The following is a 27,850-nucleotide window of genomic DNA, read 5'->3' on the forward strand; positions in this document are numbered from 1 at the left end:
TTCATTATACAATGATCAAGCTTTATTTACACAAGACTGGACATCAGCCCTTAAATGAAGAAATAAATAAAAACTTTTAATGGAAAATACCTCTGAACCGTGGCTAAGTTTGACTTCCACTTTATTCACCATGAAGCAGGAGACATTTCTGTGAACATAGAATAAGATGTCTAGAATCTACCGCTCTCTAAGGTCCGTAAACAGCATCCTCGGAGAGTCCAGGTAGTATTGAGAGGAGATAAGAGTCATGCCTGACGCTCTCATCATAAAGCATGGATTGTTAGCTCATATATTATATACTCCACCCTGTGTACTCCTGCCCTGACCTCAGTATCACAGACATTATAGAGAAGAACGCAGGGGGTAACCCCTCTAATCCTCTCCCCATCTCCATGTAAGAAAACCGATTGTTCCCCCCGAGTGGACGGATCATGTCTCCAAGGCTGAATGATTACTAGACCCTGATGGCTGCCGCTTGTTTCACTCCATTTATTCAGTGCTCTCCCTGGTAACTGCCATCTCCAGTAAAGGCCAAAGGACTTCCCATCCAGTTCTGTAAAACAAAGCAGAATATGTACTCTGGCCGGCACTGGATGCTGGGAGTTGTAGTTCCACCACAGCTGGAGAGTCACCGCATACCTCATAACACTTATTAGGCTGTGTTCACACTGAGTTTTTTGCAGGAGGAAAATTGATCCTGCAAAAACTGCTCCAGTAGGTTTTTGCACAGTGGTTTGACAAAAACTCGTCAAAACACTCGTCGAGGTTTTTTTTTCCTCTTTCTTGAAATGGGGTTTTGGAGGCGGAAACCGCCTCAAGATGGGTCATGTTGCTTCTTTTTACCACGACGAGTTTTTTTTACTCGTATTAAAAAAAACTCGTCTTCCTCCCATTGAAATCAATGGGAGGCATTTTCAGGCGGTTTTTGAGGAGTTTTTTGGCGCGGTTTCTGCCCCAAAAAACTCGTCAAAAAACTCAGTGTGAACAGAGGGAACCTTATCGTCCATATTATAAAACATCAACGTTTCCTGCAGCCCCGTGTTCTTGAATAATGTATAGCTATAAAGGGGTGCCGGGCTGGTGACCCCTGGGGGGGGGGATGTATGGACTTCCTCCACCTGCAGATACAGACAAGCCTCAGTCTATAAACGCCAGAGTATTAGTCAAAAAATCAGGACTGACGGTTGGCGATTTGTGAATAGTCTGATGGATTTTTTCCGGGAGAAATCATCTGTTAAAGCTGACATGATGTCTATGGCCAAAATAAGACTAAAGCCGGCAGTTCACATTAGATAGCGTTTGACTTACTGCGGCTATCTTATAAACATGCATCCTGGGATCGGCTCAGCTTACATGTTTATTACAATAGGGAGGGGGGCTGCTGCCTGACACCCCCGGAAAACAAAGGATCAGAAATGTTAAAATCCAACCTGTCCAATGTCTGTCTCCAAAAATGGTCAATTAAGATGTCCCCATACACACCAGGACCTGACATTTATCTCCGGTGTATGGCCAGCTGAGGGGCTGACTGGGCTCAATGTCTCTACAATACTGCTGGGTGTCACCATGGACTGAAGCTCCATAGACTACAGATGGCTGTAAATGCAGGGAAGACTCGGTGCCACTATATAGTCCTGTATGTACAGAGCATATCCACACCGGACTATGTTCTGGCGATAATCCTGATGCTTTCAGTATATAAGGGTATGTGCACACACACTAATTACGTCCGTAATTGACGGACGTATTTCGGCCGCAAGTAGTGGACCGAACACAGTGCAGGGAGCCGGGCTCCTAGCATCATACTTATGTACGATGCTAGGAGTCCCTGCCTCGCTGCAGGACAACTGCAGACTTGCATGTTGTCTAATTCCCCATACTCGGATTAGACTGTGAGCTTCTTGGAGAAGAATATTTTCTGGTCTGTGGGATGAGGTGACAATCACGGATGCGACACCATGACTGAGGCCACTGATTATTTCTGGTACAGGTTCTTGTGAATGTGCTGAGTGCACAGATTTCGCTTGTGTTCTTTTCGTAATATTAATAGTATCGCTTGTGGAGAGCTCTGGGAAATTCTCCATTGTGGTGACTTCCAGCACATTCAGCAGCTTTCGCCTTCTTTGTGCCCCGGGCCCCTCTCCTCCTGCTGCAGATCTCAGGAGTTATCAGAGAGGCTGCAGGGGAGACCTGCTCAGTGACCCTCAGATTTAGGTCAGGAGCGCACTGACAGCTCTGCTGAACACGGATGAGATGAGACCCCAGCATGTAGGGGGACATCACAATCCTGCTCACTGTACAATAGACCGCTCTGTGCCCCCCATACATCATGGCGTGAAAAATGTACATAGAAGAAAGCATCAATGACCTCCCAATATTATTGTGTCTGAGTCGATATCAGACCGAGTCGTCCTATAATCTGCAGCCGTATCATGGGACAGAACCACATACCACACAGATGGGTTGTCCTGGATCTGACAATGGTGCAGTGGTGACATTAGAGATCCAGCGATCAACATACAGCCCTGTATACAGGAAGGAGACCTTGTAGTGTATAATAACCCTACAAACATCCAAATATTATACAGGGGGCTCCCGATCATCTTCTGTCAGTCTCCACCGCCAGGTGACCGGAGGTCTAGGCCTCAAGCGCCATCTTGTGGAGATAAGAAATAATTACAGCTGATCTGAACACACCAGAGTGGTTTGGTCACGCTCATGTACTGGAGGGGCACCTCTAATACATTATGTCTATCTGTTATCAGAATCACACCCGGTGTGAGCAGAAACGATCCCATAATATGGCTGCAGGAAATTCACTAGCAATGGCCGTGACTCTCAGCAGAATGCAGGCTGCCATTTCAGTCAATATAACCTAATAGTAGGTATAAAGTAAAGGAGCTGAACACATTGCTGGCACTTCCTCTCATTTTATATGGTTTCTGCAGCTGCAGGAGGGGGGGGGGGGGGATGGATGCAACCCACCGAGACTGTTGCCCTCCTGCAATAATTCAGGGTACTGCGTCCTTTGATAGAGGGTTAGAGTGCCAGTCTCCTGATCTCTGTACATGTGGGGGGTTAGAGTGCCAGTCTCCTGATCTCTGTACATGTTGGGGGTTAGAGTGCCAGTCTCCTGATCTCTGTACATGTTGGGGGTTAGAGTGCCAGTCTCCTGATCTCTGTACATGTTGGGGGTTAGAGTGCCAGTCGCCTCTGATCTCTGTACATGTTGGGGGTTAGAGTGCCAGTCTCCTGATCTCTGTACATGTTGGGGGTTAGAGTGCCAGTCGCCTCTGATCTCTGTACATGATGGGGAATACAATTTTGTAGGTTGAAGAGAATTCTTAATAGTCTCTTTTCTTTTACAAAGTCCGCAGGAGGAGTGCCCATTGCAGTTTGTGGTCATACAGTCCCAAGAAAAGAATCAATATAGAGAATGTGATATCCAGTGGACAAGACCACGCAGCCAGCGCCCCAGTGAGGAGGACTGTGCCCGGAGGAAGAGCTCATAGAGCTGCAGCTGTCCCAGACGTAGTGACTCGGAGATGGAGATATGAGCGTAGGAATAGAGGGAGGAGGCCGTCTGTCTGCGATGTCTTCAGAGAAAAGGAGACAAATAATGGTAATGTGACTTAAGGTGCCAGCACAAAGCCACCCATCCCTGACGCCACACACTGCTCGTAGTATTACATCCCCCACATTACACCCAGCATTGACCCCCACACACATTACACCCACACGTTACACCCAGCACCGACCCCCACACACACATTACACCCAGCACTGACCCCCACAGACATTACACCCACCACTGACCCCCCCCCCCCACACACGTTACACCCAGCACTGACCCCCCCCCCCCCCCACACACAGCACTGACCCCCCCCACACACACACAGCACTGACCCCCCCCCCCCCCCACACACACATTATCCTTGGCACCCAGGCTGTGAATAACACAACACACATATATATATATATATATATATACACACACACACATCTCCCCTCCCAGGTTGGGTTGCAGCTTATCATTTTGTATTGGATCGCCCTTTTATAATGATTGACAATTTTTCGTATGGTAACTCTATAGTTGGGGGTTGTGCACCACAGGAAATGCACTGGCCAGTAGAAGTCCGAACACAGACCATGTTCTGCAGTGAATAAAGATTATTTATATCTGTATTAAACAGGATGATATTACCTAATATTAATACGACACAAGTGGAGGAGAGGAGGGAGCAGCACAGAATGGCCAAACACCCCCCTGGTGCGCTGGACGAATGCCATGGAATAGACTACAGCGATGCCCTGTCTATAGTGGTCTCCATGGACAAGGCTGCCGCCGGAGAGCTGCCCGCCCATCACTGGGATATTCTCCTGCCTCTCGTTACAAGATAAACTAGAGGATGACTAGTGGAAGCAGCGAGTGGACCCGCTAATTACTGACTGAATACAAACCGCACAGAGACGATTTCTGAATGAACGCCCTGATCAGGGTCTCTGGTTTCTAGGTGTGGGGCACAGCGGTAAAGGACGAGGGTCAGTTCAGCTGTGATCACACCCCAATCCACAGCAGATGGTGGAGGCCTCACCTGGCGACTGCCCGGACACAGCAGCGAGACATGCTGAGGAATGAGCTGGCACTCGCATTGGTATGAAGAGCGGTCTCGATCCCGCGCAGGAGGTCGTTGGTTTTCAGAAGCAGAAGCATCTGACGTGGAACACTGGCGAGGAGCCGGCTGATCTGGGGAAGGTACGCGGCGGCATTACTGCGGATCTCCTGCACCTAAAGAGAACAAGACAAGACACACTTTTGGCCCAGCTGATTTTAATTTAGGAATGACCTCATAAGTGTTCCTGCTCCTGCTTGTACTCAGTTGGCCACTGGGGGCGCATGGTAAGGTGAGCTCATTCCATCTGTTCACTAGTTGTGCTACTGTGTGGTGGTGTCTGTTACTGTGGTGCTGCGCTTGTGGGGGGACATGGCCCAGAGCCAGGGAGGCTTGGCTTGGCCTGATGGCATGGGTGCTTTTGGGCCTCTGGGTTGCTCCCTCTGCAGGAGGTGGTGGTGCAACCGATAGAGTAGGGACCCACTTTTAGAGGTCGCCGTGAAGTGGCAAGTGGGCTTGCATACAATTTGATCAAAATGTTACAAAGAACCTCTCGTTCATATTTAAATATTTTGCCTAGCCGCAATTGATCATTGTATACAGTGGATGTGCGGTCCATGTCTATTCTCTCCCCTTTGATATAAAGAGAACAAGACTGTGAGGAGGATTCAGTAACACAATGCTGGAAAACCGCGGCAAAGACAGAGGAGACAAACCACAAGAGACAGGCGAGAAGAGATAGGACCCGTCTGTCTCTTGTGATATGACCTAACACGACAGACAGGCGGAGGAGACAGGTCATAACAAGAGAGACAGACGGGTCCTAACACGAGAGACACGTCATAACAAGAGAGACAGGTTATAACACAAGAGACAGACGGGTCCTAACACGAGAGACAGGTCATAACAAGAGAGACAGACGGGTCCTAACACGAGAGACAGGTGGAGACGACGGGTCATAATAAGAGAGACGGGTCCTAACACGAGAGACAGGTCATAACACAAGAGACAGACGGGTCCTAACACGAGAGATAGGCGGAGGAGACAGGTTATAACACAAGAGACAGACGGGTCCTAACACGAGAGATAGGCGGAGGAGACAGGTTATAACACGAGAGACAGACGGGTCCTAGCACGAGAGACAGGCGGAGGAGACAGGTTATAACATGAGAGACAGACAGGTCCTAGCACGAGAGACAGGCGGAGGAGACAGATTATAACATGAGAGACAGACAGGTCCTAGCACGAGAGACAGGTGGAGGAGACAGGTTATAACATGAGAGACAGACAGGTCCTAGCACGAGAGACAGGCGGAGGAGACAGGTTATAACATGAGAGACAGACAGGTCCTAGCACGAGAGACAGGTGGAGGAGACAGGTTATAACATGAGAGACAGACAGGTCCTAGCACGAGAGACAGGCGGAGGAGACCGGTTATAACATGAGAGAGACAGACAGGTCCTAGCACGAGAGACAGGTGGAGGAGACCGGTTATAACATGAGAGACAGACAGGTCCTAGCACGAGAGACAGGCGGAGGAGACAGGTTATAACACGAGAGACATACAGGTCCTAGCACGAGAGACAGGTGGAGGAGACCGGTTATAACATGAGAGACAGACAGGTCCTAGCACGAGAGACAGGCGGAGGAGACAGGTTATAACACGAGAGACAGGCGGAGGAGACAGGTTATAACACGAGAGACAGGCGGAGGAGACAGGTTATAACACGAGAGACAGGCGGAGGAGACAGGTTATAACACGAGAGACAGGCGGAGGAGACGGGTGATAAGAAGGGTTAGGAGTATTTAATGGGACAGGTGGAGAATATAATGTGGGACAGATACGTGTAGATTTGTAATGTTAATCTGTTTTCCCTAAGGCTCCATTCACATCTTGCAGTTGAGGTGCGATTAGAACTGCATTGGAAAACTGAATACGTTTTTACTGCGATTTTCATTGTGGTTGCGGTAAAAAAGACGCAACCGTATTGAAGAATGCACCAAATCTGTAAAGGATCTGCCAGGCACAGCTTCGGGGTTAACTCCCAGAACTAATCAGTCAGCACCTGAGAATACATCCCTGAGACTGACTCCTGCTTCCACCATTCAGGCTGGCAGGCTTAGGAGTGGGAGAGCCTATCGTAACCTGGCCAGACTCAGCTAGCTCCCGCCCTCGGTCTATTTAAGCCTGCACTTCCTGTCCCTCGGTGCTTGTGATTGCTAGTGTTTCTTTCCTTGTGGTTTCCTGGCCCAGCTACAGCTCCTGCTATTTTTGATCCTGCTCCATACAGACTCTGGCTTACCGACTACTCTTCTGCTTTTCGTTTTGTACCTCGCACACTCCTGGCTTGACTCGGCTCGTTCACCACTCTGGTTGCTCACGGTGTTGCCGTGGGCAACTGCCCCTTTTCCTTGCTTGTGTTCCTTTGTATGTTTGTCGTGTACTTACTGAGCGCAGGGACCGCCGCCCAGTTGTACCCCGTCGCCTAGGGCGGGTCGTTGCAAGTAGGCAGGGACAGAGTGGCGGGTAGATTAGGGCTCACTTGTCAGTCTCCCTACCCCCTGCCATTACATAATCACAAGCACCGAGGGACAGGAAGGGCAGGCTTAAATAGACCGAGGGCGGGAGCTAGCTGAGTCTGGCCAGGTTACGATAGGCTCTCCCACTCCTAAGCCTGCCAGCCTGATTGGTGGAAGCTGGAGTCCGTCTCAGGGATGTATTCTCAGGTGCTGACTGATTAGTTCTGGGAGTTAACCCCGAAGCTGTGCCTGGCAGATCCTTTACAAAATCACGGTAAAAATACATGTGGTTTTTGGATACGGTTTTTCGATGCGGTTCTAACCATATCTCAACCACAGCATTTGAGTGGACACTTAGTCCTAACAGCAGCGCAATAATGGGGTATCTCTGTCCCTGGGAACTAGTAGGACAGATGGAATTTTTAATTATTCAAATTATACACTAATTAACTCTGGCCTCTGACGCTGTAAACGGATGACGTCCCCCCCCATGTGTTTATTATAAAGTAGTCGCGTTAATCAGGCGGGACGCGTGTGCTGCTGTCAGGACTGAGGGAAAGAGATTAACGTTAGAAACCAACGCTTCCCTTACGTCCTGCAGCAGCACAATAATGGGGATTTAGCAAGTTACCCCATAGGGAGACCCCTGTTGACTGGTGGAACTCAAAATTGATCGCTCAGGAGCCGACTCTTCGGAGAACCAAAAATTCAGCATATAATGGTTGATAAATATAAAGTGCGAGCTCCAGCGGGATCAGACGTTATCCAGCCCAAGAGGTGGACACTGCTCTAGTGGAGGGGGCTCCGGTAATATGAGGTGGTCACTGCTCTAGAGGAGGGGGCTCCGGTAATATGAGGTGGACACTGCTCTAGTAGAGGGGGCTCCGGTAATATGAGGTGGACACTGCTCTAGTAGAGGGGGCTCCGGTAATATGAGGTGGACACTGCTCTAGTGGAGGGGGCTCCGGTAATATGAGGTGGACACTGCTCTAGTGGAGGGGGCTCCGGTAATATGAGGTGGACACTGCTCTAGTAGAGGGGGCTCCGGTAATATGAGATGGACACTGCTCTAGTGGAGGGGGCTCCGGTAATATGAGGTGGACACTGCTCTAGTGGAGGGGGCTCCGGTAATATGAGGTGGACACTGCTCTAGTGGAGGGGGCTCCGGTAATATGAGGTGGACAATGCTCTAGTGGAGAGGGCTCCGGTAATATGAGGTGGACACTGCTCTAGTAGAGGGGGCTCCGGTAATATGAGGTGGACACTGCTCTAGTGGAGGGGGCTCCGGTAATATGAGGTGGACACTGCTCTAGTGGAGGGGGCTCCGGTAATATGAGGTGGACACTGCTCTAGTGGAGGGGGCTCCGGTAATATGAGGTGGTCACTGCTCTAGTGGAGGGGGCTCCGGTAATATGAGGTGGTCACTGCTCTAGAGGAGGGGGCTCCGGTAATATGAGGTGGACACTGCTCTAGTAGAGGGGGCTCCGGTAATATGAGGTGGACACTGCTCTAGTAGAGGGGGCTCCGGTAATATGAGGTGGACACTGCTCTAGTGGAGGGGGCTCCGGTAATATGAGGTGGACACTGCTCTAGTGGAGGGGGCTCCAGTATTAATAATGGGACAGGTGGAGGATATAACGGGACGGGTGGAGGATATAACGGGACGGGTGGAGGATAGAACGGGACGGGTGGAGGATAGAACGGGACGGGTGGAGGATAGAACGGGACGGGTGGAGGATGGGACGGGTGGAGGATAGAACGGGACGGGTGGAGGATAGAACGGGACGGGTGGAGGATAGAACGGGACGGGTGGAGGATAGAACGGGACGGGTGGAGGATAGAACGGGACGGGTGGAGGATAGAACGGGACGGGTGGAGGATAGAACGGGACGGGTGGAGGATAGAACGGGACGGGTGGAGGATAGAACGGGACGGGTGGAGGATAGAACGGGACGGGTGGAGGATAGAACGGGACGGGTGGAGGATAGAACGGGACGGGTGGAGGATAGAACGGGAAGGGTGGAGGATAGAACGGGACGGGTGGAGGATAGAACGGGACGGGTGGAGGATAGAACGGGACGGGTGGAGGATAGAACGGGACGGGTGGAGGCTAGAACGGGACGGGTGGAGGCTAGAACGGGACGGGTGGAGGCTAGAACGGGACGGGTGGAGGCTAGAACGGGACGGGTGGAGGCTAGAACGGGACGGGTGGAGGCTAGAACGGGACGGGTGGAGGCTAGAACGGGACGGGTGGAGGCTAGAACGGGACGGGTGGAGGCTAGAACGGGACGGGTGGAGGCTAGAACGGGACGGGTGGAGGATATAACGGGACGGGTGGAGGCTAGAGCGGGACGGGTGGAGGCTAGAACGGGACGGGTGGAGGCTAGAACGGGACGGGTGGAGGCTAGAACGGGACGGGTGGAGGCTAGAACGGGACGGGTGGAGGCTAGAACGGGACGGGTGGAGGCTAGAACGGGACGGGTGGAGGCTAGAACGGGACGGGTGGAGGCTATAGCGGGACGGGTGGAGGCTATAGCGGGACGGGTGGAGGCTATAGCGGGACGGGTGGAGGCTATAGCGGGACGGGTGGAGGCTATAGCGGGACGGGTGGAGGATATAGCGGGACGGGTGGAGGATATAGCGGGACGGGTGGAGGATATAGCGGGACGGGTGGAGGATATAGCGGGACGGGTGGAGGATATAGCGGGACGGGTGGAGGATATAGCGGGACGGGTGGAGGATATAACGGGACGGGTGGAGGATATAGCGGGACGGGTGGAGGATATAACGGGACGGGTGGAGGATATAGTGGGACGGGTGGAGGATATAACGGGACGGGTGGAGGATATAGTGGGACAGGTGGAGGATATAACGGGACAGGTGGAGGATATAGGTCGGTGCAGACAAGAAGACGCATTAATATCATAGGGGTGTATTCACACAGTGCCGTCAAATCGCGGTTTATTATTGTATCTTTTGCCGTGACTTTGCAAAGATCGCATCGTTTTGCACCAATTTCGCTGTAATTGTGCCAAAAAAAAACAACGAAATTTGTCGCAGTGTGTGAACAGAGCCGATCTGTGTATAAGTCCTCAGCCCCCGATTCCAGCCGTTAAGCTTCCCGAACTATGAAGGGTTAAAGCTCCTGAATCTTCTGGTTAAACACGCAAGTCCCGCACAGAACAAGGCGCTAATTACAGACACAAGTAATTACACGTTATCACCAGCAGCTGCAGAGACGACGTGACAGATCAGAGCAGCCAGCGCACCGCAGAGATGGGGCCCGGGGACTGCGTTATGCCCAGCAGGGTGCACACATTATATACTCCCTGTACCCTCCAGGATGGGGGTGTATCTGATACCGGACTGTATCCTGGAGGGTGCACACATTATATACTCCCTGTACCCTCCAGGATGGGGGTGTATCTGATACCGGACTGTATCCTGGAGGGTGCACGTATTTTGTACATCAATGTATTTCACAGGATCTGTATATTTTGCACCTGAGAGTATCCAACGCTTTATACACAAATCTTCTATTAGTCCCCTCACCTCTTCTGCGCTGACAGAACCGCGATCGATGCCGCGGTTTACGGAGTTCCAGGAACGGGCAGTCAGCATACAAGCAAACAGGGGGTATAAATCTCCAGCCCCCAATCTCTGGCTGTATCTGCGTACTCCATCCATGTCGGCAGCTATGAGCGCCTGCCACAGGTGACAGTAGTTCAGGCGGAAGTTGTCAGTCAGTTCCTGTAGGAGACATCAGTCATTAATGAATGGGAACCTGATATGGGGGAACTGAGATTAAGCGTACCACCCCCCCCCCCCCCCCCCTGCACCTGGTACAGCCCATGATCCAGCAAAATTATTTCTGGCCCTCTGCTGCCTTCTGTCTGACGGACCAGTACATTTCCAGGGTGGGGGTCACAATGCACAAATCCATGGACAAAAATCATTTCACTATACAGCTTTCCCAGGGCTTGAGAGACCTAGAAACAATGAGAGAAGATTATATGACTGCTCATCATCCTCATTAAGACACATGTTCACCATCTGCAAAGTGGTGGCCAAAATACTACAGTTACAGCCATTCATCTATTACTACTGACACCCAGCCTGTATATCATGTGTGAGAGGTTGTCACAGCTCCGCCCCCTGTACTGACATCACTGATATATAATATAATTACATTGTGATCAGATATGAGATCCACACATCTTATATACAGTCACAGCTATTCATCTATTACTCCTGACAACCAGCCTGTATATCATATGTGAGAGGTTGTCACAGCCCCGCCCCCTGTTACTGACATCACTGATATATAATATAATTACACTGTGATCAGACATGAGATCCACACATCTTATATACAGTCACAGCTATTCATCTATTACTACTGACAACCAGCCTGTATATCATGTGAGAGAGGTTGTCACAGCCCCGCCCCCTGTTACTGACATCACTGATATATAATATAATTACACTGTGATCAGACATGAGATCCACACATCTTATATACAGTAACAGTTATTCATCTATTACTACTGACAACTAGCCTGTATATCATGTGTGAGAGGTTGTCACAGCCCCGCCCCCTGTTTATACCACCTGGACAAAAGTTCGGGAATAACTAGAGTTTATACGATGTCACCGGTGTATTTCTGCCCAAGTTTTCTCTGAACTACAGTGACCAGGAGGAATGAGTCAGTAATCAGAGAACAGAATGCCAGGACAGCGCTGACCGCTGAGGAATTAATACCGCAGAACATTAGTGATTGGTCGTTGTGATCACTTCTGCAGGTTTGTTCCTCTGTAGAAGACGTGTGTACAATCTGCAGAAGATAAGACGCTGGGGAGAATCCCTCTCATGGGGGGGGGGGGGGTGAAGCTTTGTGAACGTTGTTATAACCATGAATTAGGACATCACATTGTAATTACAGCTTCATAGACGCAGACGCTGCAGGGGGGGCGTCCTGGTGACACGGGAGACTCCCCCCTCTGTCAAGCACTCGTTAACCCTTGATCACAAAAGTAAAAAAAGAGAGGAGACCGGCCTCATTCTTACCTGATCCACATCAATGTTGTTTTTCTTCATGTAATCGCAGTCATTGGCCTGTCCGCCCTCCACATACTCCATCACCAAGACCCGCTCCGTGCTCACGTCCCAGTGAATTTTAGGTATCTGAAGCAAAAGAAAGAAAGTAATAGTCAGACCTGATGTACAATAACCCCAGAAGAAGCCAGAACGATGGCAGCCCCTCCTCATATCTATAAGAGCGAGGCCCCGGGAAATATCCAGCCAAAAATCTTTCCAACACGTAGAATTTCAAGATGTCCACATTTGTTCAAGGCTTTAGTCACCGACTCTCTTTACACCTACTGGAAACACGTCATCATTACAACCGGACATGCTGGTCTACAGGCAGCAGGTGGAGTCGTGAACATTTCACATGCACAGATGAGACGTCGTCTCAGGTTCCACATGAATTCAGAATGTTTGTGGTGTCTTAAAGGGGTAATCCAACCATATAATATCATATTCATTGCATGAAGTTCAAAGTGTATAGCAATGTGCATGTCCACCTAATAAGCGTAGTGATGGTGGACACGCATGCCCAGTCATTCTCCGCACAGCCAGATCTCTGCAGAGTGATTCTCTGTTCACTGCAGAGCACCCAATAGAAAAAGCTTTCTGGCCTGCTTGTCAGGGAAGGAGCAGCGCATTTAGCAGTAGCATGACCGTAAGTCTGAGGAGACTCATTCTTGTCAGGGAAGGATCAGAGCCTCTGCAGTAGCATGACCGTATAGCTGAGGAGACTAATGTGTACTCAGTTTTTATTGTTTTATTTCATTCTATTTTCATTGGTTTCTAAGGGAGTGCCGACTGTGGGTGATCTTCTATATTCTGGATGCCATGTTACCTATCTAAAGGGAAAGTAAGAAGGGAAGATCCCGTCAGCTGCCAGAAGGGAAAAGAGACTGACTCTGCTCAGAACCTTTCCCCGAGCGGCACAGATTAGCAGGAGCACCAAGTGGGACACAGGGATGCAAAAAAAAAAAAGAGAGATGAGAATGTATTTTTCTATCCTAGAAACACTGAAAATAACTTTAAAACCTTCATAACATCATTTTTCTACTTTAGGTATGAAAACGATTTGTGGGATAACCCCTGTGACCTGCTGAGCTGTGCGGACCTAGGATCCACTCTACTCACCCTCAGGAAAGGGAATTTGCGGACCATATGAGCCATTTTCTCAGCATTTCGTGCCTCGTTCAGGAAGTCAAGCTCTCGGGGAAGGTTCTTCTTAGCCTCTTCCACCAGCCACATGAACTCAAACTGCGGGAAGATTTTTTTCACTACTTGGAGGAGAACCTGGGGAGCGGACGATACATATTGGTCACACACAGAGGAGATATCAGTGAGGTAGCGGCGGCGGCCTGGAGTTAATGTGGGGCAATGGTTATCTTCTCTACCGTGACCGGTTTTCCGGGTAGAGGTGAAGAACTACCAGCCAACAAGGTCACTGACGTCTATAGGGAGCAGGTGTCTGGCACGAGTCTTGGTGTAATGGAGCCGCAGTTGGAGAATGAAGAGCATGGACTTTGTGTGCACCAGACATGTGCTCCCTTAGAGATCAACGTGATCGACCTGGGCAGTGGAGTAGGATGACGCAGAGGTGACAGCATGAAACACAAGTGTGCATTAAAGTCTCAGCAGGTGACGACAGATGGTCACATATCTCCTACCTCCATGATCATGATGTCCTGGGAACTCTGCTTTCTCACTTTGGGGTGCTGGACCTTCACAGCCACCGTCCGACCATCCCTGAGAACTGCTCGGTGGACCTGCGCTAATGATGCTGCACCCAGAGGAGCCTCCACAAACTGCACAAACAGCTCCGACATCTGAGGGGAGAAGCTACGGGCGGTCAGTCTGGTTTTCCTGCAGAATGTACAGGAAACGCCCCCAGTACAAATAACTGACCCCAGTGCAAGTGTTTGCTGCACCAGTACTCGCCCCCTCCCCACGCTGGCATTTACAGGGGGGGCTCATCTGCAGACTGCGGGTTTCACAATCATTGCGCTCATCGCTCCCCCAGACAGCAATAACTGAGGCAATAAATCTCCTGCTGATATTGTTTTATTAGAGGGGAGGGGGTTTATTAATACGATGTGACCTCGTCCTGATGCCCCTTTCAGATCTGTGGACGGCTGATTAATTATAGCTCATAATAAGCGGATGCCCAGCATGCAACTATACGATGGACTGGCAGAGATAAAACAGTATCAGACACTTAACTCCCTGGCAGCCGGGCAGATCAGCGGGCACAACCTACCTCCCCACCCAGCTCCTCCTGGATGATGTGCCGCACGTCAGACAGCGGCGTGGAGGGGGCCTGGCTGTGGAGGACACTTAAGGTGCTGGTATATTCTGGAGGCAGCAGGTACTCCAGAGCCCCCAGGTGTTGCCCCACCTTAATGTATGTGCCACGATTGGCACAGCACAGGTCCAGCAGGCGGCGGGCGGATCTAGCATGTACCTGGGGGAAAATAAAGCAGAAAATGGATGCCAGAACCACACGTCCATGGAGCGCTCCACACGGGGGGTCGTTCTCTACCTGAGATTTGATGACGTCATAATCCTGAGTGGCCGGGGGAACATTGCGGAGCGTTATGAGGTAATCGCAGGTCACAGCTGCCGTCTGTAACACAGGAATATAAGGAGTCGTTCAGACCATGTCCAGATGTACCCCGGGGAGGGGTCTCTATGGATGAGGCTTCTTTATCACATAATGTGTATATGACGTGGTCAGAACGTGCAGGTTATACGAGGCCGGACGAATGCATTGTCTATCGGAGTCTGGAATCCACCAGATACTCAGAATGCTGATATGTCCCTCTATGCTTTAGGGTATGTGCACACACACTAATTACGTCCGTAATTGACGGACGTATTTCGGCCGCAAGTAGTGGACCGAACACACTGCAGGGAGCCGGGCTCCTAGCATCATAGTTATGTACGATGCTAGGAGTCCCTGCCTCTCCGTGGAACTTCTGTCCCATACTGAAAACATGATTACAGTACGGGACAGTTGTCCTGCAGCGAGGCAGGGACTCCTAGCATCGTACATAACTATGATGCTAGGAGCCCGGCTCCCTGCACTGTGTTCGGTCCGGGACTTGCGGCCGAAATACGTCCGTCAATTACGGACGTAATTAGTGTGTGTGCACATACCCTTAAACTGCAGCTCTGCTTGTTCGGACTGGCTGCTGTATGGAAATACAAGCTCAGCAGGAAGTCAGTACATGTGAAGATGATTACATTACAGGAAGGACAGAATCATTATAAACTACAATTACATGAACTGAAAATGAGTGATTTAGTGAAGATACTGAGGCAGGAGGGAGAGGTTGTCCACATGACAGCCCACACACCTGCGTGAATAGAAACCCAGGGAACCGATTAAAATATGAACATTTAGTAACGTCAATTGTCTTCCCAGGGTCACTCACTGTCAGCACCGCTCTTCCAATTCGCACAACCCCGAAGTCGTTGGGGTCCCAGGAGTGCGCCCCATAAATGAAACACCCTGAGGCGAGACCGGCGGTGACCAGCGAAACGAGTCTCATTGTGCTCCTCGCCATCCGCACCGACCTGCAAGGACAGGAACAACATGAATGCGGGCAACAAAAACATGAGAAATGGCGCGTCGATGTCGCAGCCGCCTATTACATCAGAATGACCTTGTGAATCCGAGAGCCCAGAACAATAAATCAACATGGACGACTGACAGGAGGAAGACACAGCTGAGGAACGACCCCCATGGAAGCCGCCATGTTGGATGGATGAGGCGTCGTCTTGGATTACGATTTTACGAGCTGCGTGACAGATTCGCCATGATCCGTGTTCTCCCCCATGGATTTATAAAGGGTGCGTCAGATTAGCGCAGTATTCAACAGGAGGAGATCTCACGTATCCAGACGCTGGGGCGAAGACCTCATTATAAAATATATGGCCGCAGCTATACAGACTCCAGCCGGAGTAGAAGCCGCATGTCCCTCACACTGGACAGCACATGTGACATGCGGTTCCCACCACTGACAGGTCACGTGACTTCACAGCAGAGAACCCGCTCCCTGCGACCCCCGGGTGAGGGACAAGGAGCCTTTCCTGTGCTTGGAACTTACTGCCCCACCGCCTCCGGTGCTGTACGCTCCTCTAAGGAATCCCCCACACGGCTCTTGGCTCATTCCAGTTTACGCTGTGCACGCTGGGAGATGTAGTTCAGGGCGCCCTCCTTTGCTGGGATTAGGAGTTGCGGCATACAGGGGGTGAGGCTGGTAGAAACAATTTGTCCATACAAAGAGGGGAAGAGCCGGTGTAGTTACATGAGCCTAGCTGTCAGTGGTGTGACAAGCTGTGAATATTCCCGGCTTCTGCAGACTCTGTCCTCACTTCAGTTACTATTTTGTCCTGTAGGACTGCGGGCGGTCTGAGCTTCGACATCATGGCGGCGCTGCACAGCTGCAGAAGGAAAGATGCGGACATTTCTCTGCGCGCTCTGCTGGCTTTGGCTGGTCATGTGACGTTACTCCATTTCCGGCTTGACAGAAATCCGTTTCCGGCTGAGAGAAGAGGCCGCAGAGATGGCGCTGGCGAGGTGAGCGGGCTGCGGGAGCGTCCTCAGGGCTCTTTCCCTGGGTTTAGAGGCCTCACGGAATGGACACCCACAAACTGGAATGAAGTGGGGCCCGGGGCAGGAGCTGGCGGCCGAGTGAATTGTACTGAGCCTCGGCTGGACCTGTGGGGACTCTGGCGCCAGTATGAGGATGCTGGGGGGGAGTGAATGTGGGGGCCCCGGGACATGCAATTGTCAGGGGCCCTGTGTGGTTTTTGGGTGGCAGGAGCTGGATAATGCCCGGGGCCGGTCACTGGAGGGTGTGCGGGGTCCTCAGCCCGTCTGTACATGTGAAGGGCAGCTCCTCGTCCGGAGATGTGGATATTGTGCCGTCCTCGCCCCCTACACCCCGTTATTGTCCGGTGATGGGGATATTGTGCCGTCCTCGCCCCCTACACCCCATTATTGTCTGGTGATGTGGATATTGTGCCGTCCTCGCCCCCTACACCCCGTTATTGTCCGGTGATGGGGATATTGTGCCGTCCTCGCCCCCTACACCCCATTATTGTCCGGTGATGTGGATATTGTGCCGTCCTCGCCCCCTACACCCCGTTATTGTCTGGTGATGTGGATATTGTGCCGTCCTCGCCCCCTACACCCCATTATTGTCCGGTGATGTGGATATTGTGCCGTCCTCGCCCCCTACACCCCGTTATTGTCCGGTGATGTGGATATTGTGCCGTTCTCGCCCCCTACACCCCGTTATTGTCCGGAGATGGGGATATTGTGCCGTCCTCGCCCCCTACACCCCGTTATTGTCTGGTGATGTGGATATTGTGCCGTCCTCGCCCCCTACACCCCGTTGTTGTCTGGTGATGTGGATATTGTGCCGTCCTCGCCCCCTACACCCCGTTATTGTCCGGTGATGGGGATATTGTGCCGTCCTCGCCCCCTACACCCCGTTATTGTCCGGTGATGGGGATATTGTGCCGTCCTCGCCTCCCTACACCCCGTTATTGTCTGGTGATGTGGATATTGTGCCGTCCTCGCCCCCTACACCCCGTTATTGTCCGGTGATGGGGATATTGTGCCGTCCTCGCCCCCTACACCCCGTTGTTGTCTGGTGATGTGGATATTGTGCCGTCCTCGCCCCCTACACCCCGTTATTGTCTGGTGATGTGGATATTGTGCCGTCCTCGCCTCCCTACACCCCGTTATTGTCCGGTGATGGGGATATTGTGCCGTCCTCGCCCCCTACACCCCGTTATTGTCCGGTGATGGGGATATTGTGCCGTCCTCGCCTCCCTACACCCCGTTATTGTCTGGTGATGGGGATATTGTGCCGTCCTCGCCTCCCTACACCCCGTTATTGTCCGGTGATGGGGATATTGTGCCGTCCTCGCCCACTACACCCCGTTGTTGTCTGGTGATGTGGATATTGTGCCGTCCTCGCCCCCTACACCCCGTTGTTGTCTGGTGATGTGGATATTGTGCCGTCCTCGCCCCCTACACCCCGTTGTTGTCTGGTGATGTGGATATTGTGCCGTCCTCGCCCCCTACACCCCGTTGTTGTCCGGTGATGTGGATATTGTGCCGTCCTCGCCCCCTACACCCCGTTATTGTCCGGTGATGGGGATATTGTGCCGTCCTCGCCCCATACGTCCTATTATTGCCTAGATTAGGGGGCCCCATTCTGCCGCTGGCGGCGCTGGCTCTCTCTGCCGCTGGCGGCGCTGGCTCTCTCTGCCGCTGGCGGCGCTGGCTCTCTCTGCCGCTGGCGGCGCTGGCTCTCTCTGCCGCTGGCGGCGCTGGCTCTCTCTGCCGCTGGCGGCGCTGGCTCTCTCTGCCGCTGGCGGCGCTGGCTCTCTCTGCCGCTGGCGGCGCTGGCTCTCTCTGCCGCTGGCGGCGCTGGCTCTCTCTGCCGCTGGCGGCGCTGGCTCTGGCGGCGCTGGCTCTCTCTGCCGCTGGCGGCGCTGGCTCTCTCTGCCGCTGGCGGCGCTGGCTCTCTCTGCCGCTGGCGGCGCTGGCTCTCTCTCGCTGCTGTCGTCATGCTCCGTCCTCTTCTATTTTGCAGTTTCTTACCTGCCCCCACACAGCTTTCCCAGGATCAGCTGGAAGCTGAGGAGAAGCTCCGAGCTCAGAAATCTCGCCAGACTGCGCTTGTAGCATCACGCCGGGAGCCCCCTCCTTATGGTCACCGTAAAGGCTGGGTGCCCAGGACTCCGGAGGTGAGCGGGGGACGAGTCGGCGCGTGGTTCTGTCACATGTTACGTCTTCTGTCCCTTTCTCACGCTTTCTTGTGATCTGTGCAGGATTTTGGCGATGGCGGTGCCTTCCCGGAGATTCATGTGGCTCAATTCCCTCTGGACATGGGAAAGAAAAAGCGAATGTCCAACGCCCTGGCCGTACAGGTGGACGCCGAGGGCAAGATTAAATATGACGCCATCGCTCGTCAGGGCCAGTCCAAGGATAAGGTGAGACGTGCAGAGTTTATAACGGTCAAATGCACATGGAGAACACTACTGACCAAGTGAAAGTGATCACTCCCATCATCACAGACCCCGGAGCTCACAATATAATCTCACACAGTGATCACTCCCATCATCCCAGACCCCGGAGCTCACAATATAATCTCACACAGTGATCACTCCCATCATCCCAGACCCCGGAGCTCACAATATAATCTCACACAGTGATCACCTCCGTCATCCCTGGGCCGGGGAGCTCGCACTCTAACCTGTTTCAGTCATTGTTTGTTTTCTATCTCCAGGTCATATTCAGTAGATATACAGACCTTGTCCCAAAGGAGGTGATGGATGAAGACGACCCGGAGCTCCAGAGGCCGGACGAGGAGGCCATCCGAGAGGTACCGCGGCTCGTGGATAATGTTCCACCTGTTGTTGGGGGGCGCCGCTTCTCCCGCACATCCCGAACGGTCAGAATTGTTAAACCACTAATGTCAGATTTCTCCCTCCAGCTGACTGAGAAGACCCGGCAGGCCCTGGATAAAGCCGTCACCCAGAAGATTGCTGCGGCCATGCCAGTGCGAGCAGCAGACAAGCTGGGACCTGCACAATACATCCGGTGAGGACCCCAGCAGTGTTGGGGTGGGGGGCGTCAGTTGGGTTCACTGTGCAGGCATTACACGTCACTCTCTCGCTCAGGTACACGCCGTCTCAGCAGGGGGTGGCATTCAACTCTGGAGCCAAACAGAGGGTCATCCGAATGGTGGAGATGCAGAAAGACCCCATGGAGCCGCCTCGCTTCAAGTGAGTATTTCCTGGATGGAGGAGATGGGATATCAGAAAATGGAGGGAATCTTAACGCTTGTATCTCGTCTCAGAATTAACAAGAAGATCCCCCGCGGACCCCCGTCCCCTCCAGCGCCTGTAATGCATTCTCCTAGTAGGAAGGTATGTATCACCCAAAGCTTCTACATCTGTATATTCTGAGGACACGGGATCTGGGCAGCAGTAACTCATCATCCTGTCATCCGCTGTAATAAACTACTCACCTGCATTAGACATCAATACTTCCATTCCCTGACAGCAAGTAAGATCCTGAAATGGTGAAGATTTGACACTTATTCTAGACCGTTGCAGAACTTACCGTTATACGGCTTCACTCACCGCAGTCTGAACGAGCGCGCGTTATCTCCGTTTCCCTCTCCTGAGGTGTGGATGATGTAGAATGCTGCGCGTGTGACCCCAGGGTGCGGAGGACAGTGAACGTGTGACCCCAGGGTGCGGAGGACAGTGAACGTGTGACCCCAGGGTGCGGAGGACAGTGAACGTGTGACCCCAGGGTGCGGAGGACAGTGAACGTGTGACCCCAGGGTGCGGAGGACAGTGAACGTGTGACCCCAGGGTGCGGAGGACAGTGAACGTGTGACCCCAGGGTGCGGAGGACAGTGAACGTGTGACCCCAGGGTGCGGAGGACAGTGAACGTGTGACCCCAGGGTGCGGAGGACAGTGAACGTGTGACCCCAGGGTGCGGAGGACAGTGAACGTGTGACCCCAGGGTGCGGAGGACAGTGAACGTGTGACCCCAGGGTGCGGAGGACAGTGAACGTGTGACCCCAGGGTGCGGAGGACAGTGAACGTGTGACCCCAGGGTGCGGAGGACAGTGAACGTGTGACCCCAGGGTGCGGAGGACAGTGAACGTGTGACCCCAGGGTGCGGAGGACAGTGAACGTGTGACCCCAGGGTGCGGAGGACAGTGTCTGCTGCAGCTCTCACATGCGGGGTATGTAGTGTAAGGCAACACGGGTCGGATACGCGCATAAAAACTGCAGCGTATCCGACCTGGATCCCGTAATACATTCTGTCCGAAAAACTTGCAACACGTTTTGTCGGACACGTTTTCCGTTGCTCAAGGCCGCAGTAAAAACCGCTCATACTTACCTAGGCCGCGGTTATGGCGACGCGTCCCTCCAGTCCGGTCTCCCAGGATGACGCTGCAGGCTCTGATTGGCTGCAGCGGTCACATGGCATGCAACATCACAGGAGGCCGGACTGGACGAAGAAATAGACTTCTGGGTACATTTTTTTTTTCAGTAGTTGGGATTTTTGCGACATAATCGCTGCGATCGTACCGCAAAAGTCGCAAACACTTTTTGCTTTTAGTTGTGGGTTTTGCATCCCCATCAAATTCAATGGAGAAAACCCACAACGGAAAATTAACAAAACCGCAGCACAAATTCCGCACCACAGGTGAATTTATTAACGTTTACGCTGCGTTGTTTCCCGCAGCGAGGGCGTGACCATCGTCTCATCCACTTTGCTGCACCTGTAAATGCTGCAGAATTTCCGTAGCGTTTATGATAAGTGGGAATCCGGCCTTTAGGTTGTGGTCATGGCTGGAGGGGGGACATTGCTGGACTGTAGAAGGGGGAGGTTTATGATCAGGTAACCCCTTCACCGCTGGATGAATCTCCGCCACAGCTGCTTCTCGTCCAGAGTAATTACATCCGTTTCAGGGCGTGCGATGTGTCCCGTCCCTGTGCCCGTCGTCTCCGCCGCTGTGGTCATAGACTGTATAATAACACTGTACCCGTTCTCTGCAGATGACTGTGAAGGAGCAGCAGGAATGGAAGATCCCCCCGTGTATATCTAACTGGAAGAACGCAAAGGTAACGTTCAGAGTACTGGAGGGTCCGGCGTTACGTGACGTACTTGTCTCCTGCAGTGTGACCATTGTGCTGCTCTCCGCAGGGTTACACCATCCCCCTGGACAAGCGTCTCGCTGCTGATGGCCGAGGGCTGCAGACCGTCCACATCAATGAGAACTTTGCCAAATTGGCTGAAGCCCTGTACATCGCTGACAGGAAGGTGAGTCCCTCACATGGGGCCTTGTCTCCCGCCTGACACTCATTAAGGAGCCTCCTGTGTGTATTCATAGGCCCGAGAAGCTGTGGAGATGAGAGCCCAGGTGGAGAGGAAGATGGCACAGAAGGAAAAAGAGAAGAAGGAAGAGAAGCTTCGAGAGCTGGCGCAGATTGCGAGAGAGCGTCGAGCCGGGATAAAGTCTCACGCGGAAAAAGGTGAGTGCGGGGGAGGGCAGCTGGCCGGAATTCTCCAGAACTCTTACTAATATGTGTATATATATATTCTGCAGAGGACGGTGAAGCCAGAGAGAGGGATGAAATCCGGGACAACAGACGGAAGGAGCGGCAGCACGAGCGCAACCTGTCCAGAGCTGCTCCAGATAAGAGGTGAGGCTGCAACGTTTACCGCCTGAATTGCTGCGTGTCAGTCCTGCCCCTCTCGCCCCGTCCTGCCCCTCTCGCCCCCGTCCTGCCCCTCTCGCCCCCGTCCTGCCCCTCTCGCCCCCGTCCTGCCCCTCTCGCCCCCGTCCTGCCCCTCTCGCCCCCGTCCTGCCCCTCTCGCCCCCGTCCTGCCCCTCTCGCCCCCGTCCTGCCCCTCTCGCCCCCGTCCTGCCCCTCTCGCCCCCGTCCTGCCCCTCTCGCCCCCGTCCTGCCCCTCTCGCCCCCGTCCTGCCCCTCTCGCCCCCGTCCTGCCCCTCTCGCCCCCGTCCTGCCCCTCTCGCCCCCGTCCTGCCCCTCTCGCCCCCGTCCTGCCCCTCTCGCCCCCGTCCTGCCCCTCTCGCCCCCGTCCTGCCCCTCTCGCCCCCGTCCTGCCCCTCTCGCCCCCGTCCTGCCCCTCTCGCCCCCGTCCTGCCCCTCTCGCCCCCGTCCTGCCCCTCTCGCCCCCGTCCTGCCCCTCTCGCCCCCGTCCTGCCCCTCTCGCCCCCGTCCTGCCCCTCTCGCCCCCGTCCTGCCCCTCTCGCCCCCGTCCTGCCCCTCTCGCCCCCGTCCTGCCCCTCTCGCCCCCGTCCTGCCCCTCTCGCCCCCGTCCTGCCTCTCGCCCCCGTCCTGCCCCTCTCGCCCCCGTCCTGCCTCTCGCCCCCGTCCTGCCCCTCTCGCCCCCGTCCTGCCCCTCTCGCCCCCGTCCTGCCCCTCTCGCCCCCGTCCTGCCCCCCTCGCCCCTGTCCTGCCCCCCTGACTTCTCACTGTCTTCCAGGTCCAAGCTGCAAAGGAATGAAGACCGAGACATCAGCGAGCAGATCGCCCTGGGAATCCCGAGCCAGCGGCCCTCTGGGGAGATTCAGTACGATCAGCGGCTCTTCAACCAGAGCAGGGTACGAGCTCCTCATAATGTAGATGAGACTTCAGCAAACCCCCCGGATTATCCATAAACGCGGGGGGCACGGGGAGTCTTCTCCCTTTCTGGGATTGAGGTTTCGGGTGTTCTGCTTCTTTATGTGACCGCTATGATGGTCTCCTCCGCAGGGTCTGGACAGCGGCTTTGCAGGTGGAGAGGATGAGACTTACAACGTTTACTCTCAGCCGTGGAGGAGCAGCAAGGAGGTGGCGCAGACGATCTACCGGCCCAAGAACGCAGACGCCGACGTGTACACCACAGACATGGACACCCTGATGAAAACCAACAGGTGAGGGGCTTCATGACACCGCAGCCTGAAAACACGGGACTAAATCCGGCCTTACACGTGATCTCTCTATGACGATGTTCACACAGGGCGGATACGCTGCGTAATCGCACACACCGTATCCACCCTGGGTGCCGCAGGGAACTACGGACGAGAAAGGCACCAAATTGTGGTGCAGTTTTCCGGCTAAAATGTCCCCTCCGGAAAACTGCAAAAAACAAAAACGGATCCTTTACCCTCGTGCGTCCTGCAGCCCGGCCCCCTGAGATGATGATTCTCCACATGTGACCGCTGCCGCCTGGAATTGGCTGCAGCCGTCACATGGGATGAAATGTCTCCCCGGAGGCCGGCCTGGACAAAGAAGCGCAGGATTCTGGGTAAGTATAAATGTATCTTTTTTTTTTTTTTTTTTTTTTCATTCTATTTATTTCTGAGCTTTGTTTTTTGTAGCGGAATCGCTGCTTTTTCGCCGCAAAAAAACGCAACATCTTCTTGTGGGGTTTTTACCTCCCTTTGAATTCAATGGGGAAAACCCGCAACACACGAGCAGCGATTACGCAAATACAATTGACGGATTAAAACATTGCGCCGCTGGTCCATTTCTGAGCGTTTTTCCCGCTTATCATTTCCGCAGCGTGTGGAGGAGGTTTGTTCCTTTTGTATTACGTGGCTGATTTTCCGCATCATAATCTGCAGTATTTCCGCTACGTGTGAACTGACCCTATACATATTATATATCCGTGGGGGGAGGGGCAATAACACCATCGGCAGCGCTCTATGGCCCGCAGTAACCAAGGATCGGGCGTGGTGAAATACACATTACCTTGTTGGCTTCCTTGTGTGTATGGGCGGCTTATAATTAACCCCTTAAGGATCAAGCCATAGGTTTCAGTTCTGGTTTGTCTGACTTTCGGTCATAGTTTTGCACAACCAATTAATTCTGACGTTGTTTTTTCGTCACATGTTGTACTTTATGCAGGTGGTGAAAGTAGACGGATACGATTTGCATAAATTATTTTAAAAAACACAAAATAAAAATTGTCATTGTTGCCCATCCTGAGCTGCCATGTCACCCGCACACACAGACCGGGCCCTTCTTATGAAGCATTTCCATCTTTTCTCTATTTTGGCAGCGTTTTGCATTTATTGAGCAATTTAGGAGACTTTTTTTTTTTTAAAGTGCATTTTGTTTTCCTGAGCCGGGTGTTCTCTCCACTGTGGATCGTTGTCAGTATAAGGACATCTTTTCTGGGGCCATCTTTTTTTTTTTTTTCCTCTGGGCGGCTTCTCAGAAGGGGAATGTTGCCCTCTAACAATTCCGTAGGCCGCATCCCCTCCCCCCCCCCTCTTTTCTGATGGCCGCTTCATCTGTACGACACAAGAATTGTACAACTATCTTTTCTGTGCCACGTACGGGTTTTCCTCGTGGCATCCTGTGGCTTTATCGTGTGATCCGGTAGATCCGCTCCCCGTATGATTGGGCCTGGATATTGCCGGCTCTGGTGTTTCCTCGGCTCTGCCACGTGGGTGCCGGGTGTTCTCTTCACTGTGGATAGTTGTCAGTATAAGGACATCTTTTTTGTCCTTCCACAGCCCCCTGATCTCGCCCCGCTGGTTCTTACTGTTCCATAGGCCACTGTTTGCTTCAGGGCGAGACTTTGTGTAAGTTATCCGGGTACAAGTGGCGACACCAAGGAGGGGGGGCATGAGGCGCCCCACAATCTGCCCACTTGTACCTAGATACGGGGGGGGCAGTCTCGGGGATTTTCGTGGCCTTGCCCTCGTCTGTGTCTACCCGGATTCTGATTCACGCCGTTTATACGTTATCTGGCCCTTTTATTTGGACGGTCCGGCCTACGTTTTAATGTTCCCTGAATGTGCGACTCGTAGACTGAGATCTGCCTCTGAGGGGGGGGGGGGGGGAGTTCTGTAAGATGGGCACTGACTGGTGGAGTTAGAGTTTGGCTCCTCTCTGGGGGTTGTCATTCTGCGGCAGGCGTTCCGCTGGGGGTTGTCATTCTGCGGCAGGCGTTCCGCTGGGGGTTGTCATTCTGCGGCAGGCGTTCCGCTGGGGGTTGTCATTCTGCGGCAGGCGTTCCGCTGGGGGTTGTATTGCGATACGCTGGTGTGTGACGTCTGTGGGTCCGGATGATCGTATCGTTGGCTTCTCTGTCAGGACCAAATTCATCAGCCACCTCCAGAGTTTGAACTCTTCAGTTGCGTCCGTCGGATGCCCCCCGGATTGTCTGCCAAGAAAGGATTTCGGGTTTGAATTAATAAATAGTCGTGCGAAGTTCAGAACCCCCGAGATAATAGAATCACCCGTTCTAGAAAGTCTCAAATATTAATCTCCTTTATCCCTGTTGTGTCCGCTGATTCCCGAGGCACCAAATTACATGGGGGGGGGGGGGCGCGGCCGGTTTCATGACCGAGTTATGAACCAAAAAATCGAGATTCTGGAGTTTACAATTTTTTTTATTTTTTTTTCCTTCCGGCGTTCACCGTGCGGGTTCGATAACGATATATTGTAGTAGTTCAGACTTTTACGGACGCGGCCATATTTTTTATTTTGTTTTTTTTTTACTTTATTTTACAAATGTTTTTTTTTTTTTTTAGTCCAGCAATCATTGGAACGCTTGCACTACATACCGCGATACTAATGTATACTAATGTATTGCAGTATATCGTCCTTCAGCCAGAGGCAGCGCTTAATAGAAGCACAAAGATGGCGGACCTTCATTAGGCCCCCAGGCAGCCATCGCCACCCTGCAATTGCATTGCGGGGGGCACAATGAGCTGTTAGTGTGCTGCCCCCCCCCCCTCTTCCTAACCATTTAAATGCTGTGGTCGCCATTGACCGAGGCATTTATACGGTTAAACGTGCGTGATGGCGCTCGAGCGCGACCCTGCTCGTTACTGTGAAGTGCATCATATGGAAACGTCAAATGTCGGGAAGTGGTTAATTAGAAAGATAAGTGGCTGCCAGATGCCGCCTGCTGCTTATATCAGGGAAACCGCTGCCTTGTGGTCTGTGCACACGTTGCAGTCATCATTTTTTTTCAGCAATCTGCCTGACGCGCGGGTGTGTGTGTGGGGGGCCCCCCGTGACGCGTGTGTGTGGCCCCCCGTGACGCGCTGGTGTGTGTGTGGGGGCCCCCCGTGACGCGTGTGTGTGTGTGTGGGGGCCCCCCGTGACGCGTGTGTGTGGCCCCCCGTGACGCGCTGGTGTGTGTGTGTGTGTGTGGCCCCCTGTGACGCGCGGGTGTATGTGTGGGGGGCCCCCTGTGACGCGCGGGTGTATGTGTGGGGGGCCCCCTGTGACGCGCGGGTGTATGTGTGGAGGGCCCCCTGTGACGCGCGGGTGTATGTGTGGAGGGCCCCCTGTGACGCGCGGGTGTATGTGTGGAGGGCCCCCTGTGACGCGCGGGTGTATGTGTGGGGGGGCCCCCTGTGACGCGCTGGTGTATGTGTGGGGGGGCGCCCCTGTGACGCGCTGGTGTATGTGTGGGGCGCCCCTGTGACTCATGGGTGTGTGTGTGGGGCGCCCCTGCCGCGCAGGCACCGGATTATTCGCAGTTAACCTTTACGTTACCGATGTCTCCACAGGTTTGTTCCAGACAAGGATTTCTCGGGTTCTGATCGGAAGCAGCGCAGAGATGGCCCCGTCCAGTTTGAGGAGGATCCTTTTGGTTTGGATAAATTCTTGGAAGAGGCCAAACAGCACGGAGGTTCCAAACGCCCGTCAGACAGCGGCCGCACCAAGGAGCACGACCATGAAGGGAAGAAGCGCAGGAAGGAGTGAGGGCCCCCCCCCCCTCATCCAAGGACTGTGACCCTCGTGTAGAAGGAGATCTAATAAAAAGCGGGGACCTTCAATGTAGTCAGGGACTTCACATAAGTGGTGACTGGTATCTATACAGGCGGCGGTGGACTGGGTGCTCAGAAGAAGTGGTCCCGGCTGACACCCCCGCGGCAGTTGTTCTAGAACGTCGTCCATTTTTTCGCCTTTGTTTTTTTCTCCACCAGTCGCTGTAGGACAATAACTGGCGCTGCTCCGGGATCAAGGACGAGGCGATGGGGGTTTTATTTTCTGTTTATTTAAACTTTTAAAAATAAAAAAAATAAACTCCTAAGTTTACAGTGA

The 27,850-nt window shown here is 53.0% G+C and overlaps 2 protein-coding genes and 1 long non-coding RNA gene across 5 annotated transcripts; 2 read left to right on the forward strand and 1 right to left on the reverse strand.

Annotated features, from left to right (window-relative positions):
- On the reverse strand, positions 1-16,697 carry ADCK1 (aarF domain containing kinase 1). Of its 3 annotated transcripts, none has more exons than XM_075844490.1 (11): positions 16,326-16,697; positions 15,651-15,792; positions 14,756-14,839; positions 14,474-14,677; positions 13,884-14,042; positions 13,351-13,509; positions 12,202-12,318; positions 10,973-11,122; positions 10,686-10,883; positions 4,596-4,789; positions 1-553 (listed from the first exon to the last, which is right to left on the reverse strand). In XM_075844490.1, exons 2-11 carry the CDS (start codon positions 15,780-15,782, stop codon positions 490-492), a joined length of 1,461 nt encoding a protein of 486 aa, XP_075700605.1. In that variant the 5' UTR covers positions 15,783-15,792; positions 16,326-16,697; the 3' UTR covers positions 1-489. The 3 variants fall into 3 exon arrangements, with proteins under 3 accessions (XP_075700605.1, XP_075700603.1, XP_075700604.1); XM_075844488.1 differs by having other exon boundaries at positions 1-3,596; positions 16,326-16,696; XM_075844489.1 differs by lacking the exon at positions 16,326-16,697 and adding an exon at positions 15,882-16,297 and having other exon boundaries at positions 1-3,596.
- LOC142664978 (uncharacterized) lies at positions 3,375-15,058 on the forward strand. The gene is made up of 3 exons (XR_012851433.1): positions 3,375-3,622; positions 4,194-4,905; positions 13,279-15,058. It is a non-coding gene; the product is annotated as an uncharacterized LOC142664978 (long non-coding RNA).
- On the forward strand, positions 16,695-27,850 carry SNW1 (SNW domain containing 1). Its single transcript, XM_075844486.1, has 14 exons — positions 16,695-16,798; positions 18,831-18,984; positions 19,069-19,230; positions 19,527-19,622; positions 19,734-19,840; positions 19,921-20,025; positions 20,100-20,169; positions 21,824-21,889; positions 21,972-22,088; positions 22,159-22,300; positions 22,375-22,471; positions 23,280-23,397; positions 23,549-23,709; positions 27,313-27,850. The coding sequence occupies exons 1-14, from the start codon at positions 16,785-16,787 to the stop codon at positions 27,506-27,508; spliced, it is 1,605 nt and encodes a 534-aa protein (XP_075700601.1). The 5' UTR covers positions 16,695-16,784; the 3' UTR covers positions 27,509-27,850.

The sequence above is a fragment of the Rhinoderma darwinii genome, chromosome 12 (assembly GCF_050947455.1).
Source record: "Rhinoderma darwinii isolate aRhiDar2 chromosome 12, aRhiDar2.hap1, whole genome shotgun sequence".
Lineage (NCBI taxonomy): Eukaryota > Metazoa > Chordata > Amphibia > Anura > Rhinodermatidae > Rhinoderma > Rhinoderma darwinii.